Source organism: Vulpes lagopus, chromosome 2, assembly GCF_018345385.1.
Source record: "Vulpes lagopus strain Blue_001 chromosome 2, ASM1834538v1, whole genome shotgun sequence".
Classification (NCBI taxonomy): Eukaryota; Metazoa; Chordata; class Mammalia; order Carnivora; family Canidae; genus Vulpes; species Vulpes lagopus.
The window spans coordinates 70,316,615-70,330,495 of NC_054825.1; the positions used below are offsets into that span (position 1 = coordinate 70,316,615).

General features: G+C 51.9%; 2 protein-coding genes across 4 annotated transcripts; one reads left to right on the plus strand and one right to left on the minus strand.

Annotated features, from left to right (window-relative positions):
- The first annotated feature begins 85 nt into the window (after positions 1 to 85).
- DUOXA1 (dual oxidase maturation factor 1) lies at positions 86 to 9,546 on the plus strand. Of its 3 annotated transcripts, XM_041746392.1 has the most exons (8): positions 86 to 459; positions 794 to 872; positions 5,780 to 5,956; positions 6,279 to 6,336; positions 6,648 to 6,782; positions 7,202 to 7,415; positions 7,664 to 7,881; positions 8,567 to 9,546. In XM_041746392.1, exons 3-8 carry the CDS (start codon positions 5,810 to 5,812, stop codon positions 8,821 to 8,823), a joined length of 1,029 nt encoding a protein of 342 aa, XP_041602326.1. In that variant the 5' UTR covers positions 86 to 459; positions 794 to 872; positions 5,780 to 5,809; the 3' UTR covers positions 8,824 to 9,546. The 3 variants fall into 3 exon arrangements, with proteins under 3 accessions (XP_041602326.1, XP_041602328.1, XP_041602325.1); XM_041746394.1 differs by lacking the exon at positions 86 to 459 and having other exon boundaries at positions 583 to 872; XM_041746391.1 differs by lacking the exons at positions 86 to 459; positions 794 to 872 and having other exon boundaries at positions 2,315 to 5,956.
- A 176-nt stretch (positions 9,547 to 9,722) lies between these two features.
- On the minus strand, positions 9,723 to 13,786 carry DUOXA2 (dual oxidase maturation factor 2). The gene is made up of 7 exons (XM_041746395.1): positions 13,663 to 13,786; positions 13,371 to 13,540; positions 12,175 to 12,232; positions 11,771 to 11,905; positions 11,137 to 11,350; positions 10,589 to 10,803; positions 9,723 to 10,223 (listed from the first exon to the last, which is right to left on the minus strand). Exons 2-7 carry the CDS (start codon positions 13,515 to 13,517, stop codon positions 10,030 to 10,032), a joined length of 963 nt encoding a protein of 320 aa, XP_041602329.1. The 5' UTR covers positions 13,518 to 13,540; positions 13,663 to 13,786; the 3' UTR covers positions 9,723 to 10,029.
- Positions 13,787 to 13,881: the final 95 nt, after the last annotated feature.

A 13,881-nucleotide genomic window follows, 5' to 3' on the forward strand; every position in this document is an offset into this window, starting at 1 on the left:
GGCGGGGCTGTGGGTGCGGAGCCGACGGCGCGGCCCAGCGCTGAGGCGGGGCGGGGCGGGGCCGGGCGGGGCGGGCGGCGAGCCGGGGCGCCGGGACCCGCCGGGGTGCGCCGAGGGGCCCGGGGTGCGCCAGGCGCGGCGGCACCGGCTCGCGGGGCTCAGGCGCGACCTCGGTCCCGTCCGCGGCAAGGGCTCGTCCGTGCGGCCGCCTGGACGGCGAAGAGGGCAAGTCTGCCCCGGGTGGGGAGGGGGCGGAAGCCCGGGAGGGTGCGGGGGGGCAGGCCGGGGAGCGTCAGCCCCAAACTCCCCACACCTTCGGATCGGGCATCAGGACCAGGAGGACCGGGCAGCGCGCGCGGCAAGGAAGCTCGTCCTAAGACCCTGAAAGAGTGGGTGGCAGCCCCCCCCCGGGGTTCCTCGTGAGCTCCCGAGGTCTCAGGCCTCGGACTGCCTCGCTAGGTTTGTGCGGGAGCTGCCCGGGGTCCCGGGCAGGAGGGATGGCGGGGCGGGGGGGGGGGATGGCTCTGGCGCGCGGTCCCTCCCGAGTCCCAGATCGAGGACGGGGTGGGGGCGGGGGGCAGCGCCTCGGTGCCTCGGGTGCGGTCTGAGAAGGTTGAGAGCCGCTTGGAGTGGCGGGCGGGGAAGCACCCGGACCCGGTTAGTCCAGTCCGAGGCCTGGTCCTTCGGCGAATTAGGGGAGCAGTGGGGCTGGAAGCGAGCTGGGCCCGGGGAGGGAGCGCGCTCTCGGTGACAGAGCGCCTGGCCCCGGTTCCCGGCCCAATCCCACCCGCAGAAGCGCCGCCCGTGACGTTCCACCGCGGGGAGGCCAGCGGCGCCGGCTGCCACGCACGCACTGTCGGCAAGACGCGAAGGTAAGGACACAGGGTCCAGGGGTGGGTGGCGGGGGTGAGTCTGCGGGGTCTGTGCGGTCAGGAGGGGTTTGCGGAGCGGCCCCGCACGTGCACTTCCAGCGCCCACCCAGGGCAAGTTCAGATCGAGTGGGAGTTCCTCAAAGAGAGAGCTTGGTAAGATTTAAGAGGAGGCCACTGGATTTACAGACATGGAATCCTTATCCCGGTTTACCTGGAGCCCAGGTAGTTTGACTCACATGATTCAGCCCTGACTGGGGATTCCTGCCTCAACCCACTTCTCAGATCTTCTGTTGCTCCACTTAATCATACCTTGGTGCAACAGCACACACACACATGTCCACTCATCTTCTTGAAGAGGCTGGGGCAGGAGCTCCTGGCAGGGTTCCCTTAGCCAGCCAGAGTTGTAAACTTTTAATGGGATCAACTCCAACCAGAGAAACAAAATATTACATTCCAGTAGCTGTGTATCATTAATCAGAGCTCTTGGCAACTCCAGCCATGTCACCCATTCCCCTTTGTAGAGAATTACTAGGTTCCAGAAGATGGGGGAGGTGGGCAGAGTCAGGCTACCAGATGGGCCACAGAACACTAAGAAAGCACTTGAGAACTTTGAATGCTGAGGACCTGCTGTACCAGGCTGAATTTTCTTAAAGGTGTGTGACTTTATTCCTTGCCCACCCCTCATACACACACAGGAACTCTACTTCAACCTGAGATAGGTAAGGATTACATTAACTGTCTGAAACACAACTGAGCAATAGAAATGCTTCAGTATTTTAAGGGAGTTCAGAAAGGTGTGTGTGTGGGGGGTGCCCCTCACTTGTCCAGGCCAGGGAGGAGGGAGGACCCCAGAGTGTGGGGATTGGCCAATCCATTGAGAAAGCACCTCAGTTTTGTCACCCGGGCCTCTGATTGAGGGCTTATGTATCTAGTTCTCTATGTTACTGAGAACTACTTTCTTCTCCGGTCTATATTTCTGTTTACAGAAATTGTAAGTGTATGTCTGACTGTATCTTGTGCTTATTTATATCAATATCCATTGTGTATACATATTAGTCATGGTGGTGAGCTAGGGGAGAAGTGAGTGAAGACTGACAAAAGGTTTTTCTCAGATTGGAAGAAATTCTGCTGTCAGAGCCTCCTTGGCTTGCCAAGGAGGAAGATGTTCCAAAGGGAAACTACAATCTGTAAGAAAAGCAGTATTGCTGGGCATGGGGACTTTTCATTTCAGTCCCACCACTTCATACAGGAGGCCTGTTACCTTAATAATTAAAACTAATTTGAGATCAGTGTCATCCAATATTAACTTTGGATTAGACAATGTAGGTTAAGGAAAACCTAATTCATTAAATTAAACAAGAAGAAATTAAAGAAGGTGAATTTTATTCACCAACCATCTTTTTGCTTTAGTCATCTTTAGTAAATATTTTGGAGAATTGGAAATAAGTTAACATTGTTTTTTTGTACTTAAGATAGAGAGCCTTTTGTTAGTGTTTCTTTGAAGCACTATGTTATTAGAGATGAGCCATTCTTGTAAAATATTTTATAACCTCCCATTAAAATATATGCAGGGATAATGTTAACAGGTAACTCTAACCAAAATACATTACACAATTATTTGCTTATATTGCAAATATTTGTTTTTGAAATTTCAACATATAACATGTATTAGCTAACTTGCTTTCTCTTCCTACTTTATTAACCAAGATATTCTATATTTTATAGACTTTTCTAAAAAAATATAGCCTTCCATCACAATTGTAATGGCTTTAGTCTAGGTCATAGATAAAAAATTTCTAAAACATAAATAAAATCAATATCATCACACATTTTAAAAGATAACAATCTACAAGTTGTTATTTATCTTTAGCTTGTGTTGAAATGCATTTCAGATTCAATTAAACATGAATATTCATACTTTGGATTCCAACTATTGGAAGAGACTTTCTGAACATTTTGTGAAAGCACAAAAATGGACAGAGTTGGTCAAATCCCTTCCTGCCCAATCTTTAGCCCTGTCCTGGTGACACTCCATTAACAATGAATGAGAGTTTAATACTGTATCGAGGACAGAGGGAGCATAGCTCCCTCTTGTGTGTGAAATAGAAGATGCCACCTAAAGGGAGAGGAACTCATTCATATATTCTTTCATTCAACCCACAGTCTGATTAGTATATGCTACATGCAAGGGATGCAAAGATGGAGATTAGAAGCTAATGAGGAGACTGATGTTCACACAATTACAATACAGTGTAATTATTGTTTTCGTGGAAGCATATTCAAAATGCAATCAGAATATTAGGGAACATCCACCCTGGCCCAATGGTGTCAGAGGATATTTCACAGAGGGAGTAACATGAGCTGCGGCTTGAAGGGTGTAAAAGGAGTTTGCTAAGGGGTAAGAGCATTCCAGGCAGAGGAAATAGCATATACAAAGGCATGAAGACTTGAAAGAGCGTGTCAGATTCAGGGAGAGGCCAGTAGTTCAGTATGGCTGGAGGTTAGGCTGGGCCAAAGACAGATGCAATGGTAGGTGCGATCAGATCACAGAGGACTTCGTATGTGATTGTGAGATTAGATTTTACCTAAAGCAAATAAGTAAGATGATTATATTTGCTTAGTCAAGGCAAGATAGATGAGGCTGAGCTAGGGCATAGAGAAGGAAATGCATGGATGGTTTCAAGAAATGTTTAGGAGGTAAGATAGATGGTCCAGCTTTCTGACTTATTTTATTGATAAGATGGTGATGCCACTAAAGAGACTTAAAAAACAGAATGAAAGCAGACCAGAGACAGTGAATTCAGTGTGGGACCTGTTAAATCTGAGGCATCTGTGGGAAAGCCAAGTGAAGATGTCTATGGGGTAATTGGCCCTTTTGTGTTTGAAGCCCAGGTAAGAGGTCTACCTAGAGACAGATTTGAGAAGCATCAGCCATAGGAGTTTGCTTAGGGAATCATGAAGAGTGCTAGAAGAAAAAAGCCAAGACAGAATCCCGGGAAACAAATATTTCAGAGGGAGGAAGGACTAGCAAAGGAGCCACAAAAGGAATGGCCAAAAGCAGGAGACCCAGAAAAGCATGGTGTCATGGAGGTCCAAGGAGGACAAGTTTGAAGAAAGAGGGAACAGTCCACAATGCAAAATACCACAGAGAGATCAAGAATGATAAGTGAAAACTTCCCTTTGGATTTAGCATATGGTAACCTAATGGAGAAGTTGGAGATGGAGAGAAGCCAGATTGCAATGACTTGAGGAGGTAAAGCAGTGAAAATACCAACATAGACTATTCTTGCAGAAAGCCTGGCTGTGAAGAGGGGAGAGTGGGATAAAACAGTAGCTGGAGGGACTGAGAAGTTCAAGGGAGAGAGTCCTTTCTCTTTGTGTTAAGATGGGAGAAATGTACACATATCCTTAGAAGAAGGAGCCAGGAGAGAAAGAGAAGCTGAGAAGTTGTAAAGAGAAAAGGGATGATGAATGAGAAAGGTGGTAGGCAGGCAGGATTTGAGTGACAGCCCAGGAGGAAAAGAGGTACTTGTTCCTCTGGAATGGAAGAATTAAAGAGTTAAGAGAAAAGCAACACTTCATGTGAAAACTGGGACTCAGGCGTTATGTGACTTGTCCAAAAGACAGGATTAAAAGTTAAAATTGTCTGTCGCTTTGTCTTTTTGCCTGACACTATGCTACCCCCAGAGACAGCATAGGAGGTGGCCTGCCTAGAAGGAGAGTAGAAGGCTGGGAGCCACCAGGTATTATAGAAGAATCACAGAATTTAGAACTAGAGAGGACCTGGAGATCACCATTTCCAATTGTAGATGAGGAAACCAAGGGCCAAGGAGGTTGTCATTTGCCTCCCCAATGTTTTAAAATTAATGAAGAGCTGGAACTGGACCCAGATCTGATTCTAACCCATGGTTCTCTCCGAGAAGGATTGGATAAAGAGATACATGGAGTAATAAAATGTCCCCTCTTTCCCAATGTGGTAGTAATAAAATGTCCCCTTTCCCCTGTCTATCGATGTCATTCTGTTTCAGATATTATTCTTAGCATTTTCCAGACACAATTTTGTTTCACACTCACAATGACATTATCATCCCTATTTTGTAATAAAACCAAATCTCTGTAGGGGTCAAATAACTCGCAAGAGGCAGAGGCAGAATTCAAACACAGAGCTGCTTAACTCCAAACTTATTCTTTCACTATATGGCTTAACAAGACCCTACCCGGTCAGACTATAAATAATGGAGACTCCTGGGCAAACCAGGGCCCCAGTAGAGGTCACACATAGGGATATTAGCAGAGCTAGGTTCATTGACTGTCAAATGAGGTGAACTCAATTATTTCAATTATGCTAGAGTTGCCAGAGCAGGAGCCAGGGTGCTTGAGAAAGTGGAACAGACCAGTGTGGGCATCGCCAGGACTGGGAATCAGTCCTCTGATAATGTAGTTGGATTATACACTTAGCAGAGCTGTCTGCCCTTTGTTCCTTTGGGGACTAAGAAAGAAAGCCGATCTTTTTGTAATCTGTACCATCTTTCACCCTTATGCCTTCACTTGATAGTAAATATAGCTCTTTTTATGTCCTGTGATTTGTCTGATTGTGCTGGAGGCCTGAGAGAGATAAAAGAGAATTATATTTCTTAAGACAGTCCTAGAGGAAGCAGAGAAGCCTCGAGGGTGGTTGTGGCACTGACTTAAGGGACCTCAGGGTCAGGAAAGGAGCATGAGGCAGCAGAGACAGATTGCCAAGACCCTCACTCTCTTACAGTCAAAACATAGGGAGATGAAAGACAGAGGGGCAGTGGAATGGCAGTAGCAGTAGACTCTGGTGAGCTCCAGAGATGAGGGACCTAGTCTGGTTTACTCTCTGCTGTATTTCCAGCACTGAGACATACATATCTGTCGTCCTACAGCATACGCCTCCCCTGCACAACCCCACCAAAATGGCCACTCTGGGACACACTTTCCCCTTCTATACTGGTCACAAGCCAATCTTCCCAATGGACACCACCTTGGCCGTCATCATTGCCATCTTTCTGACTGCACTGGTCACCTTCATCATCATACTGCCTGGCATTCGAGGCAAGATGGTGAGAAACAAACCCAGCCCTGGAGACCCCAGCCCCAGAGAGATCTTGGCCTTCAAGGTGAGGGGGCCAGACTCTCTGACTACAACTACACTCAGGAAAGAGCCTCCAGTCCTGAGAAAAAGTGTCACTCCTATTCCCTGATTCAAAAGATGATTATTGAGTACCTATTACATGCCAGACACTTTGATTTCAATTGACCAAGTGACCTCAATTTTAGAATATGTGCCCCTGCCTACACACACAGACACCCAAGTTTGGAAAGAGGAAGGGTGGATTTGGAAGGAGGGTGTTCCTTCCTAAACCTACCCACTCTGTGACTCAGAGGCTGTTCTGGCTGCTGCGGGTGGTGACCAGCTTATTCATCGGGGCTGTGATCCTGGGTGAGTGTGATCCTGTCCCATCTAGTTCCCTCAGCAGTCAGCTTCTCCTCTCCTTGTTTCCTCACTGGCAGCTTCTGCTTCAGGGAAGGGAGGGAGGGGCAGAAGCAGAGTGTCACCAAGGGAAATCTTGGGTTCTGATCCCTTTATTCGTCTTGGGCAAACATATTGCTGACAAGCTAACCATGAGCCAGAGACTGAGCTAGTTAACAGATCTACAATTGTGAGCAAAACAGACCTAGACCCCTTCTGACTCTAACCCAGTAATGCCTAGACCTTCCTGAGTTCCCATATGTCCAACTCCCCAACCCCAGCTGTGAATTTCAGTTCGGAGTGGTTCGTGGGCCAGGTCAGCACCAACACATCATACAAAGCCTTCAGTTCTGAATGGATCCGCGCAGATGTTGGGCTCCAGGTTGGTCTGGGAGGAGTCAACATTACACTCACAGGTGAGGGATGGCTCTTGTGAGGGAGGAGAAGATTCTGCTATGTCTTTGGGATCTGGTTTGGATCTACAGGATGGGGGGACGGTAGGAAGGGAAATTTCCAGACACTAAGACCAGCTCCTGGGATCCCTGGGTGGCGCAGCGGTTTGGCGCCTGGGCGCGATCCTGGAGACCCGGGATCGAATCCCACATCGGGCTCCCGGTGCATGGAGCCTGCTTCTCCCTCTGCCTGTGTCTCTGCTTCTCTCTCTCTGTGTGTGTGACTATCATAAATAAATTTTTTTAAAAAATTAAAAAATTAAAAAAATTAAAAAAAAAAAGACCAGCTCCTGTCCCTCTGCCCAATGTGACAAGCCCTTACCTAGGCAAATGCCCACTCTGGTCCTTGGGTTCCTGCTGAGCACAACTGCCCCATTCCCCAGGGACCCCAGTGCAGCAGCTGAATGAGACCATCAATTACAACGAGGAGTTCACCTGGCGCCTGGGTGAAAACTACGCTGAGGAGTATGCAAAGGCATTGGAGAAGGGGCTACCAGACCCTGTGCTCTACCTCGCTGAGAAGTTCACCCCCAACAGCCCGTGTGGTCTGCATGGCCAGTACCGCCTGGCAGGACACTACACCTCAGCCATGCTCTGGTGAGGGTGGGATGGAGGCCCTGCTGGCCTAGACCTAGAAATGGAGTTTCTACCCATGTTTCCTCCACTTATGTGGAAATCCCTAGTGGGGACAGGCTGGCACCAGCCCCACAATGCTTGGTTGGGAAACCAATAGACAGAAATCCCTATCTCACATCTTTGGGATGTTCTTGGGTCCCTGAGGCTCCACCTGGGCCCTTCCAAGTAGAGGTGCCTAGGCCAGCCTTCATTTGGTCCTGGCTCTCTAGGGTGGCATTCCTCTGCTGGCTGCTGGCCAATGTGATGCTGTCCATGCCTGTGCTGGTCTATGGTGGCCACATGCTGCTGGCCACAGGCATCTTCCAGATGTTGGGACTGCTCTTCTTTTCCACCGCCACATCACTCACGCCATCCTGTCCCCTGCGCCTGGGCACTGCTTCGCTGCACACTCACCATGGGCCTGCCTTCTGGATCACACTGACTACAGGTGAGGCCCAGCCCTGAAGATAGACACCGGAGGGCTTAAGGCTGGGGAAGAAGGTCAAGGACCACCATATTGGTGGGGGTTGAGGGTCTGCCTCTGGTAGCCAGGATGCTCTTCCTCTCTTTAAAGCACCATCCCTCTTACATTACTCATCTCTGGATTTTCTCTCCTCAGTTCTACTCCCCACCCCCATGGATGCCTATGCCCTGTCTTCTGTCTTGTGTCTTCTGTCTCTGTCATTTCCCTCATTCCCTAACTCTTCACCCAGCTCTTTCCCAAATCTTCCAGTCTTATGTCCTGGTCCACTTCCCCCAAATACTCTTCTCTGTGTCCTCCATTCCTTCTCTTTCCCTGCCTCACATAGCCTTAAATTGTCCTGCCCTTTCTCATGCCTCCTCCTCTGTGCCCTGCCCTTCCCTGAGGGTTCTGTTTTTGGAGTTCTCTCTTTCTCTTTCTCTCTTTCTCTTCTGAGATGTAATTCATGGCTCATTGGGCTGAGTCCAAAAACTCAGTACAACAGAGCCACACCAGCCATATGACCCTAAGCTAGTCCCTGCTCTGAGACCAAGTTGCCCTGAAACAGGGATGCCAGCAATTCTCTTAGAGTTGTTCTGATGCTCTTAGGAGAAGATGTTCTTGGCAGGGTGTTACTGTTACCAAGGCAGGACACCTGTTGTCTCATCCCCAGGACTACTTTGTGTGCTGCTTGGCCTGGCCATGGCAGTGGCCCACAGGATACATCCCCAAAGGCTGAAGGCTTTCTTCAACCAGAGTACGGGGGAGGATCCTGCACTGGAGTGGAATCCCGAGGAAGGGGGACTCCTGAGCCCCCGATACCGGTCCACAGCTGAGAGTCCTGAGCCCCAGGACATTCCTCTGTCAGAAGCTTCCTCTGAGGCATGCTCTAAGGAGAAGCATCCCACAGAGCCTGACTGTGCCCTATAAGGTTCTTCTCCCTGGTGGACACCTGGACTTCCAATCTGGTTGCAGATCTCATTGGAGCCTCACAAACCTGCCATGACTGACTGCAGGATGGGTTGTGTCTGGCCCCCAGCCCCAATCTGTAGGTGGAGTAGGAAGAAGAAGCTCTTCCTATTGATGTTAAAAAACAAAACAAAAAGCCTTAAAATGCTAAACAGACATTGGGGCTGCTTACTATAAAGCCTGTCTCCATGGTAATACCGAGCAGGTGCTGCCCATTTCTGCACAGCAACACTGCCTTCCCTAAGTGCCTTGCCTCTTTGACAGGGCCATTTATTGAAACTCAGCTTCATCTACATGGTGCGTGTGTGTGTGTGTGTGTGTATGTGTGTGTGTGTCTGTGTCTGTGTGGTGGGTAGTCCCATTTCATCCCTCTACACCTCTTGTTTTCCTTTTTCCTGGGTCCTTTTTGTTTCTCTTTTACTTCCCCAACTTGTGTGATCTCTTGGTACAATGAAAGCCCTCGGCAGGAGAAGAAACAAAACTTCTTGTCCCGGGCCTAATATTAACTCAGCGTGCTACATTATTTTTAAGCTCCCGTTCTCAAATTTGCCAAATAAGATTGTAGGTCTTGCCAAGGACCTTAAAGAAAAAAAAATCCTAGGATTTGCATTTTTATGCCTTGCTGATATCTACCTTGGCCCTTGGACACTACCTCTTAGTGAATAAACTGGAGTTAATAAATGACCTCAAAAATGCCATTCCCTCCTACTCCACTCAGCTGGCCAGCAGAGGGGGATCCCACTGGGCCAGTGGGAGGGTGACCTGCCTCCTTACTGCTACCTAGGATCCTTCTGGAGCAGCTCTAGAAGATGCTGGCTCCTGTGGGTACCCTTTGGGCTCACTAGAGGGCGCCCCTCTCCCAGAGCCTGTGGCGAGCAAGAGAGACTGCTTCCAACCCAGGGAAGTAGGCTGACGACTCATATTTCCCAAGCCTGGAAAAGCCATGGAATGTAACAGAAACAAGTTTAAAAAAAATTATTTACAGCTCGCCCTGGAAGACCATTCTCAGGGCACAGGAGAGCGGCATGTCTGAGGCCGCCTGCTTTTCCCTGCGCCCAGCCTGCCGCGCAGTGACTGTCCTCATGCTCTTCTGGCCAGAGCCCAGCAGGTATTGCTACCGGGTTTGCAGAGGGCCGAGGCCGGGAGAAGTCCGAAGTTGAGTCTCCCTCAAAGGTTAGTACTGGTCGTTAAGTCCAGGGCTCCAAATTGCTTATGTAGTGGGTTGCTGAGGATGAGAGGCAAGCTCCCTTTCACCTGGCTACCATAGTTCTTGACACTTTGGTCCAAGAAGGTGCGAAGAGCGCTGGGCCGAGAGTAGTGGAGACTCACCACGGCCACTCCGAGGAGGAGGCACAGGATGCCTGCGGTGACCCCGACAGAAAGAAACAGGGTAGTCAGGTCTGCAGGCCAGAACCTGGCCAGCCCGCTTCCATCTCCTGGGAGCTACACCTTGCATTTCCTCCCCCAGCACATGCAGCAGAAAGACCTCTCATATGGATTACGTGCGTGCGTGATACACGAGTTCCTGTGCTAACTGGGGCAAGCGCCCCTCAGAAGCCCCTGGCCTCCTCTGGAAAATGGGTATAACAGTGCCTGCTTGTAGGAACTATTAAGAGGAGCAAATTAGATGATATACGTGGACTCGTTTTGTAAACGGGGAAAGCGCACCTGGGTATGAGTCCCGTCCCCGCCCCTGGCCTCCCGGGATCCGCCCCCTGGTCCTCACCCGTGGCCAGGGTGACCCAGAAGGCGGCACCGTAGTGAGTGGTGAGCGTGGAGGAGCCGAGGCGGAGCGGGCAGAGCGGCACGCTGGAGATGGAAGCGAAGGCGAAGGTAGAGAAGAGCGCGAAGGCGCCGGCGGTCAGGAGCGCCAGGCCTCCGTGGAGCGGGACGGGCATGGAGAGCAGCGCGTTGGAGAGGAGCCAGAAGCAGAAGGCCACCCTGCGGAGCGGGCGCCGCACCGTGACCGGCTGCGCGGCCGGCCTCGCCCCCCCCCGGGGCCCGACCCCACAACCACAGGGGCTGGGATGGCGAGCGCGCAGCGGAACCCTCCGGGGCCTCCCGGCTTCCCACCTCTGTGCGGGCCCCCCGACGTTCCCGCCCAAGAGGCGGGGACTCTCGGCCCGCGCGCCCGGCGCTCCCACGCCCCGCCCCGCCCCGCCCCGCCCCGCCCCGCCCCGCCCGCGCGCCCGGCGCTCCCACGCCCCGCCCCGCCCCGCCCCGCCCCGCCCCGCCCCCCGCGCTCGCTCCCGCGGGCCGGGCCTCCAGGCTCACCACAGCGCGGCGGAGGCAAAGTGGCCCGCCAGGCGGTACTGGCGGTACAGCCCGCAGGGGCTGCTCGGGGTGAACTTCTCCGCCACGTAGAGAACTGGATCGGGCAGCCCCTTCTCCAGGGCCTCCCAGTACTCCTCGGCGTAGTTCTCACCCAGACGCCACTTGAAGTGCTCGTTGTAGTCGATGGTCTCGTTCAGCTGGTGCACTGGGGTCCCTGCGAGGGGAGGGCGGCCGGGGTCAGGGAGGTCGCACCATCCGGGACCGCAGCTAAGCCAATACGGATGGGAGGGGGGAGGGTGTGCGGGAAAAATGGGTTCGCAGCGGTGGGAGAAAACACGGATCCATGGGGACTAAAAACTATTCAAGGGAATGCCCGGGTGGCTCAGCGGTTGGGTTGTCTGCCTTTGGCCCAAGGTGTGATCCCGGGATCAGGGGAGCATGGAGCCTGCTTCTCCCTCTGCCTGTGTCTGCCCCTCTCTCTGTGTCTCTCATGAATAAATAAATAAAAGCTTAACAAAAAAAAGGAAACCATTCAAATACTATTCAAGCCTGTGGGGTCTGAGATTTCCTCTGGCTGCCCCTGCCGCACTCCCCCCACCACCCCATCTGCTACTCCAGAAGTTCAAGCCCCCACCTGTGAGTGTGATATTAATCCCCTCCAGGCCGATGTGCAGACCAAGGTGAGCGCTGACTCGTGCTGCACTGAACGCCTTGTAGGATGTGTTGGTGTTAATCCCTCCCACTGACCACTGTGCGCTGAAGTTCACGGCTGTGGGGGGGGGGGGGGATTAGGGAGAGAATTAAAGACAAGGAAATTGCAGAGTGGGAGGGCAGACAGGACACTGTACAGAGAGATGGGGGCTCTAGGGGTCCAAGGTGGTAGACACTGTAAGGGTGGAAGAGTGGGCACTAGAAAGAGCCAAAGAATGGGAAGAGAGAGTGGAAAACAAACCCCAAATCTCCATTTCCCTAGGTGCCCTCCACCCACCTCCATCCTCACCCCAGGTCCTCTCCTGATCCACTGCACAGCACACTCACCCACAATTTCTGCGCCTATGAACAGACTGAGAAGAACTCTCACCAGCCAGAACCAGCGCTGCAGGAACAGGAACCTCTGTCAGGCCTGGTAACTGCCCAACTAGAGTCCCCAAGACCTCCCTTGACCCCATGCCACCTAGATCTTTAGTGCCCTTGCAACTGTCCTCTCCTGCCCCACACCCTTTTCCCAGTTACATTCCTGATGTTTTGAAGCTACAGTCTTGCTTTCTGTGCAAGTCCCTCTGAGCCACTGGCATTTCCAAAGTTTTCTAGCCATGCACTTCTGCCTCCCTACCCCATTTCCCAGTCCACTCTGCAATCTGGCTCTCTGCCTGGTGTTGTCCCATCACTTCACTCCCACCAGCCTCCCCCCGCCCCCCTCCCTGATCTGGCTCCTGGTCCTGGTCTTGCCAGCTACTTGAGTCACTACTATGGTGAGGCTCAGTAAGTCCAGAAGTGCTAGGCAGGCTGAGGTCACCTACCCCAGGAGAGGGCAGCCTCAGGGTCCTGTTGCCAAGTAGAGAAGGAGGGAATGCAGCCTCTCAGATACTCCTAGTTGCACCAGTTTCCCAAGGAAACCAATACAGAGCAAGCAGGAAGGCTAGATACTCCTAGACTTGAAAAACAACTTATGTTCTAGGAGAAGGGGGAGTCCAACAAAAACTACCCAGGCTGCTACGACTTTGAATCCTGCATGGGAGTCCCTGAGTTCCTAGGATGGGAGAGCCCATACACATGCATTTTAACCCAGCACACCAGTGAAACACAGCAGTCTCAGCCACTGGTTTCTATCCTTTTGGTCCACTGGTCAGTACTTGGAGGCTGAAACTGGAGTGCAGCCACAGTCTGAGGAGAGGAGGGAGACTCCAGCAGCATGTGAAGACTAGAAGTAGCCCCAGGATTCCTGGACTGGGCACCCACTCTCTGTAGCAGCCTCCTGAATGATCCAGGTGGGATCAGTCTCTAGAATGTCTTATACAGGGCCTCAACCTCTCTCAGTCTTTGGGCAGCGGTGCATGGGGGCGGGGGGCAGTGCCTGCTGCACCAGATTTCTGGGTCTGCTCCACCTATGTTCCTCTGGTTCAACATTTCATCTGACTATTCATGGAGGCCCTTATTACAGTATTACCTGTCCTATGTCTTCCAGAGACAAGCTGCCCATGACCCTCAGGCCCTAGCATCTAGCATCTCCTTACCGAGTGACCACGGATCCCAGGCAAGATGAGCAGGAAGCTGGCAGCCAAGGCCAAGAACACCAGAATGACGATGAGCAATGGGACGCTGAAGCCAGGGGCATGCCGGGGTTGGGGGTAGAAAGACAGCTCGCCATTCCACAGAGTCATGCTGCAACCAGGCCAGGCTGGGTCTGGTGGAGAGGGAAAAGTGAGAACTTGGCAACCGAGCCCGGATCCCAGTTCTCTTTACCCAGTCTCTTGTGTTCTTGGACAGGACTCAATGGGCTGATCAAGTCTGAGCTCCTCAACTCACCCCTAAGGAAGCAGAGTGGCTGGCTGCCTTCAAGTGTTCTGGGTTGGCCCCAGGAGGGGTCGGGTAGGCAGGAGAGAGGAATTATTTCTCACTGGCTATAGCCAGTTACTTTCGCAGCTCTGTGGTCCACTCAGTGTTTGTAAGCGGTGCAGGACCTGGAGCCCTTTTATAGTAGCCAGGGCAGCTGGCTGGGCCATTGTCTGGGCTTGGCAGCTGGGT

What these genes read in the sequence shown, in the direction of transcription:
- DUOXA2 (XM_041746395.1), bottom strand. Translation starts at nt 13,517, where the DNA reads ATGACTCTGTGGAATGGCGAGCTGTCTTTCTACCCCCAACCCCGGCAT. An exon ending in CTGGGATCCGTGGTCACTCG is followed by an intron (nt 12,233 to 13,370) that starts GTAAGGAGATGC and finishes CTGTTCCTGCAG; the next exon opens with CGCTGGTTCTGGCTGGTGAG. An exon ending in TTTGCCTCCGCCGCGCTGTG is followed by an intron (nt 10,804 to 11,136) that starts GTGAGCCTGGAG and finishes CCCGCTCCGCAG; the next exon opens with GGTGGCCTTCTGCTTCTGGC.
- DUOXA1 (XM_041746391.1), top strand. Translation starts at nt 5,708, where the DNA reads ATGAGGGACCTAGTCTGGTTTACTCTCTGCTGTATTTCCAGCACTGAG. An exon ending in CATCGGGGCTGTGATCCTGG is followed by an intron (nt 6,337 to 6,647) that starts GTGAGTGTGATC and finishes CCCCAACCCCAG; the next exon opens with CTGTGAATTTCAGTTCGGAG. An exon ending in TACACCTCAGCCATGCTCTG is followed by an intron (nt 7,416 to 7,663) that starts GTGAGGGTGGGA and finishes CTGGCTCTCTAG; the next exon opens with GGTGGCATTCCTCTGCTGGC.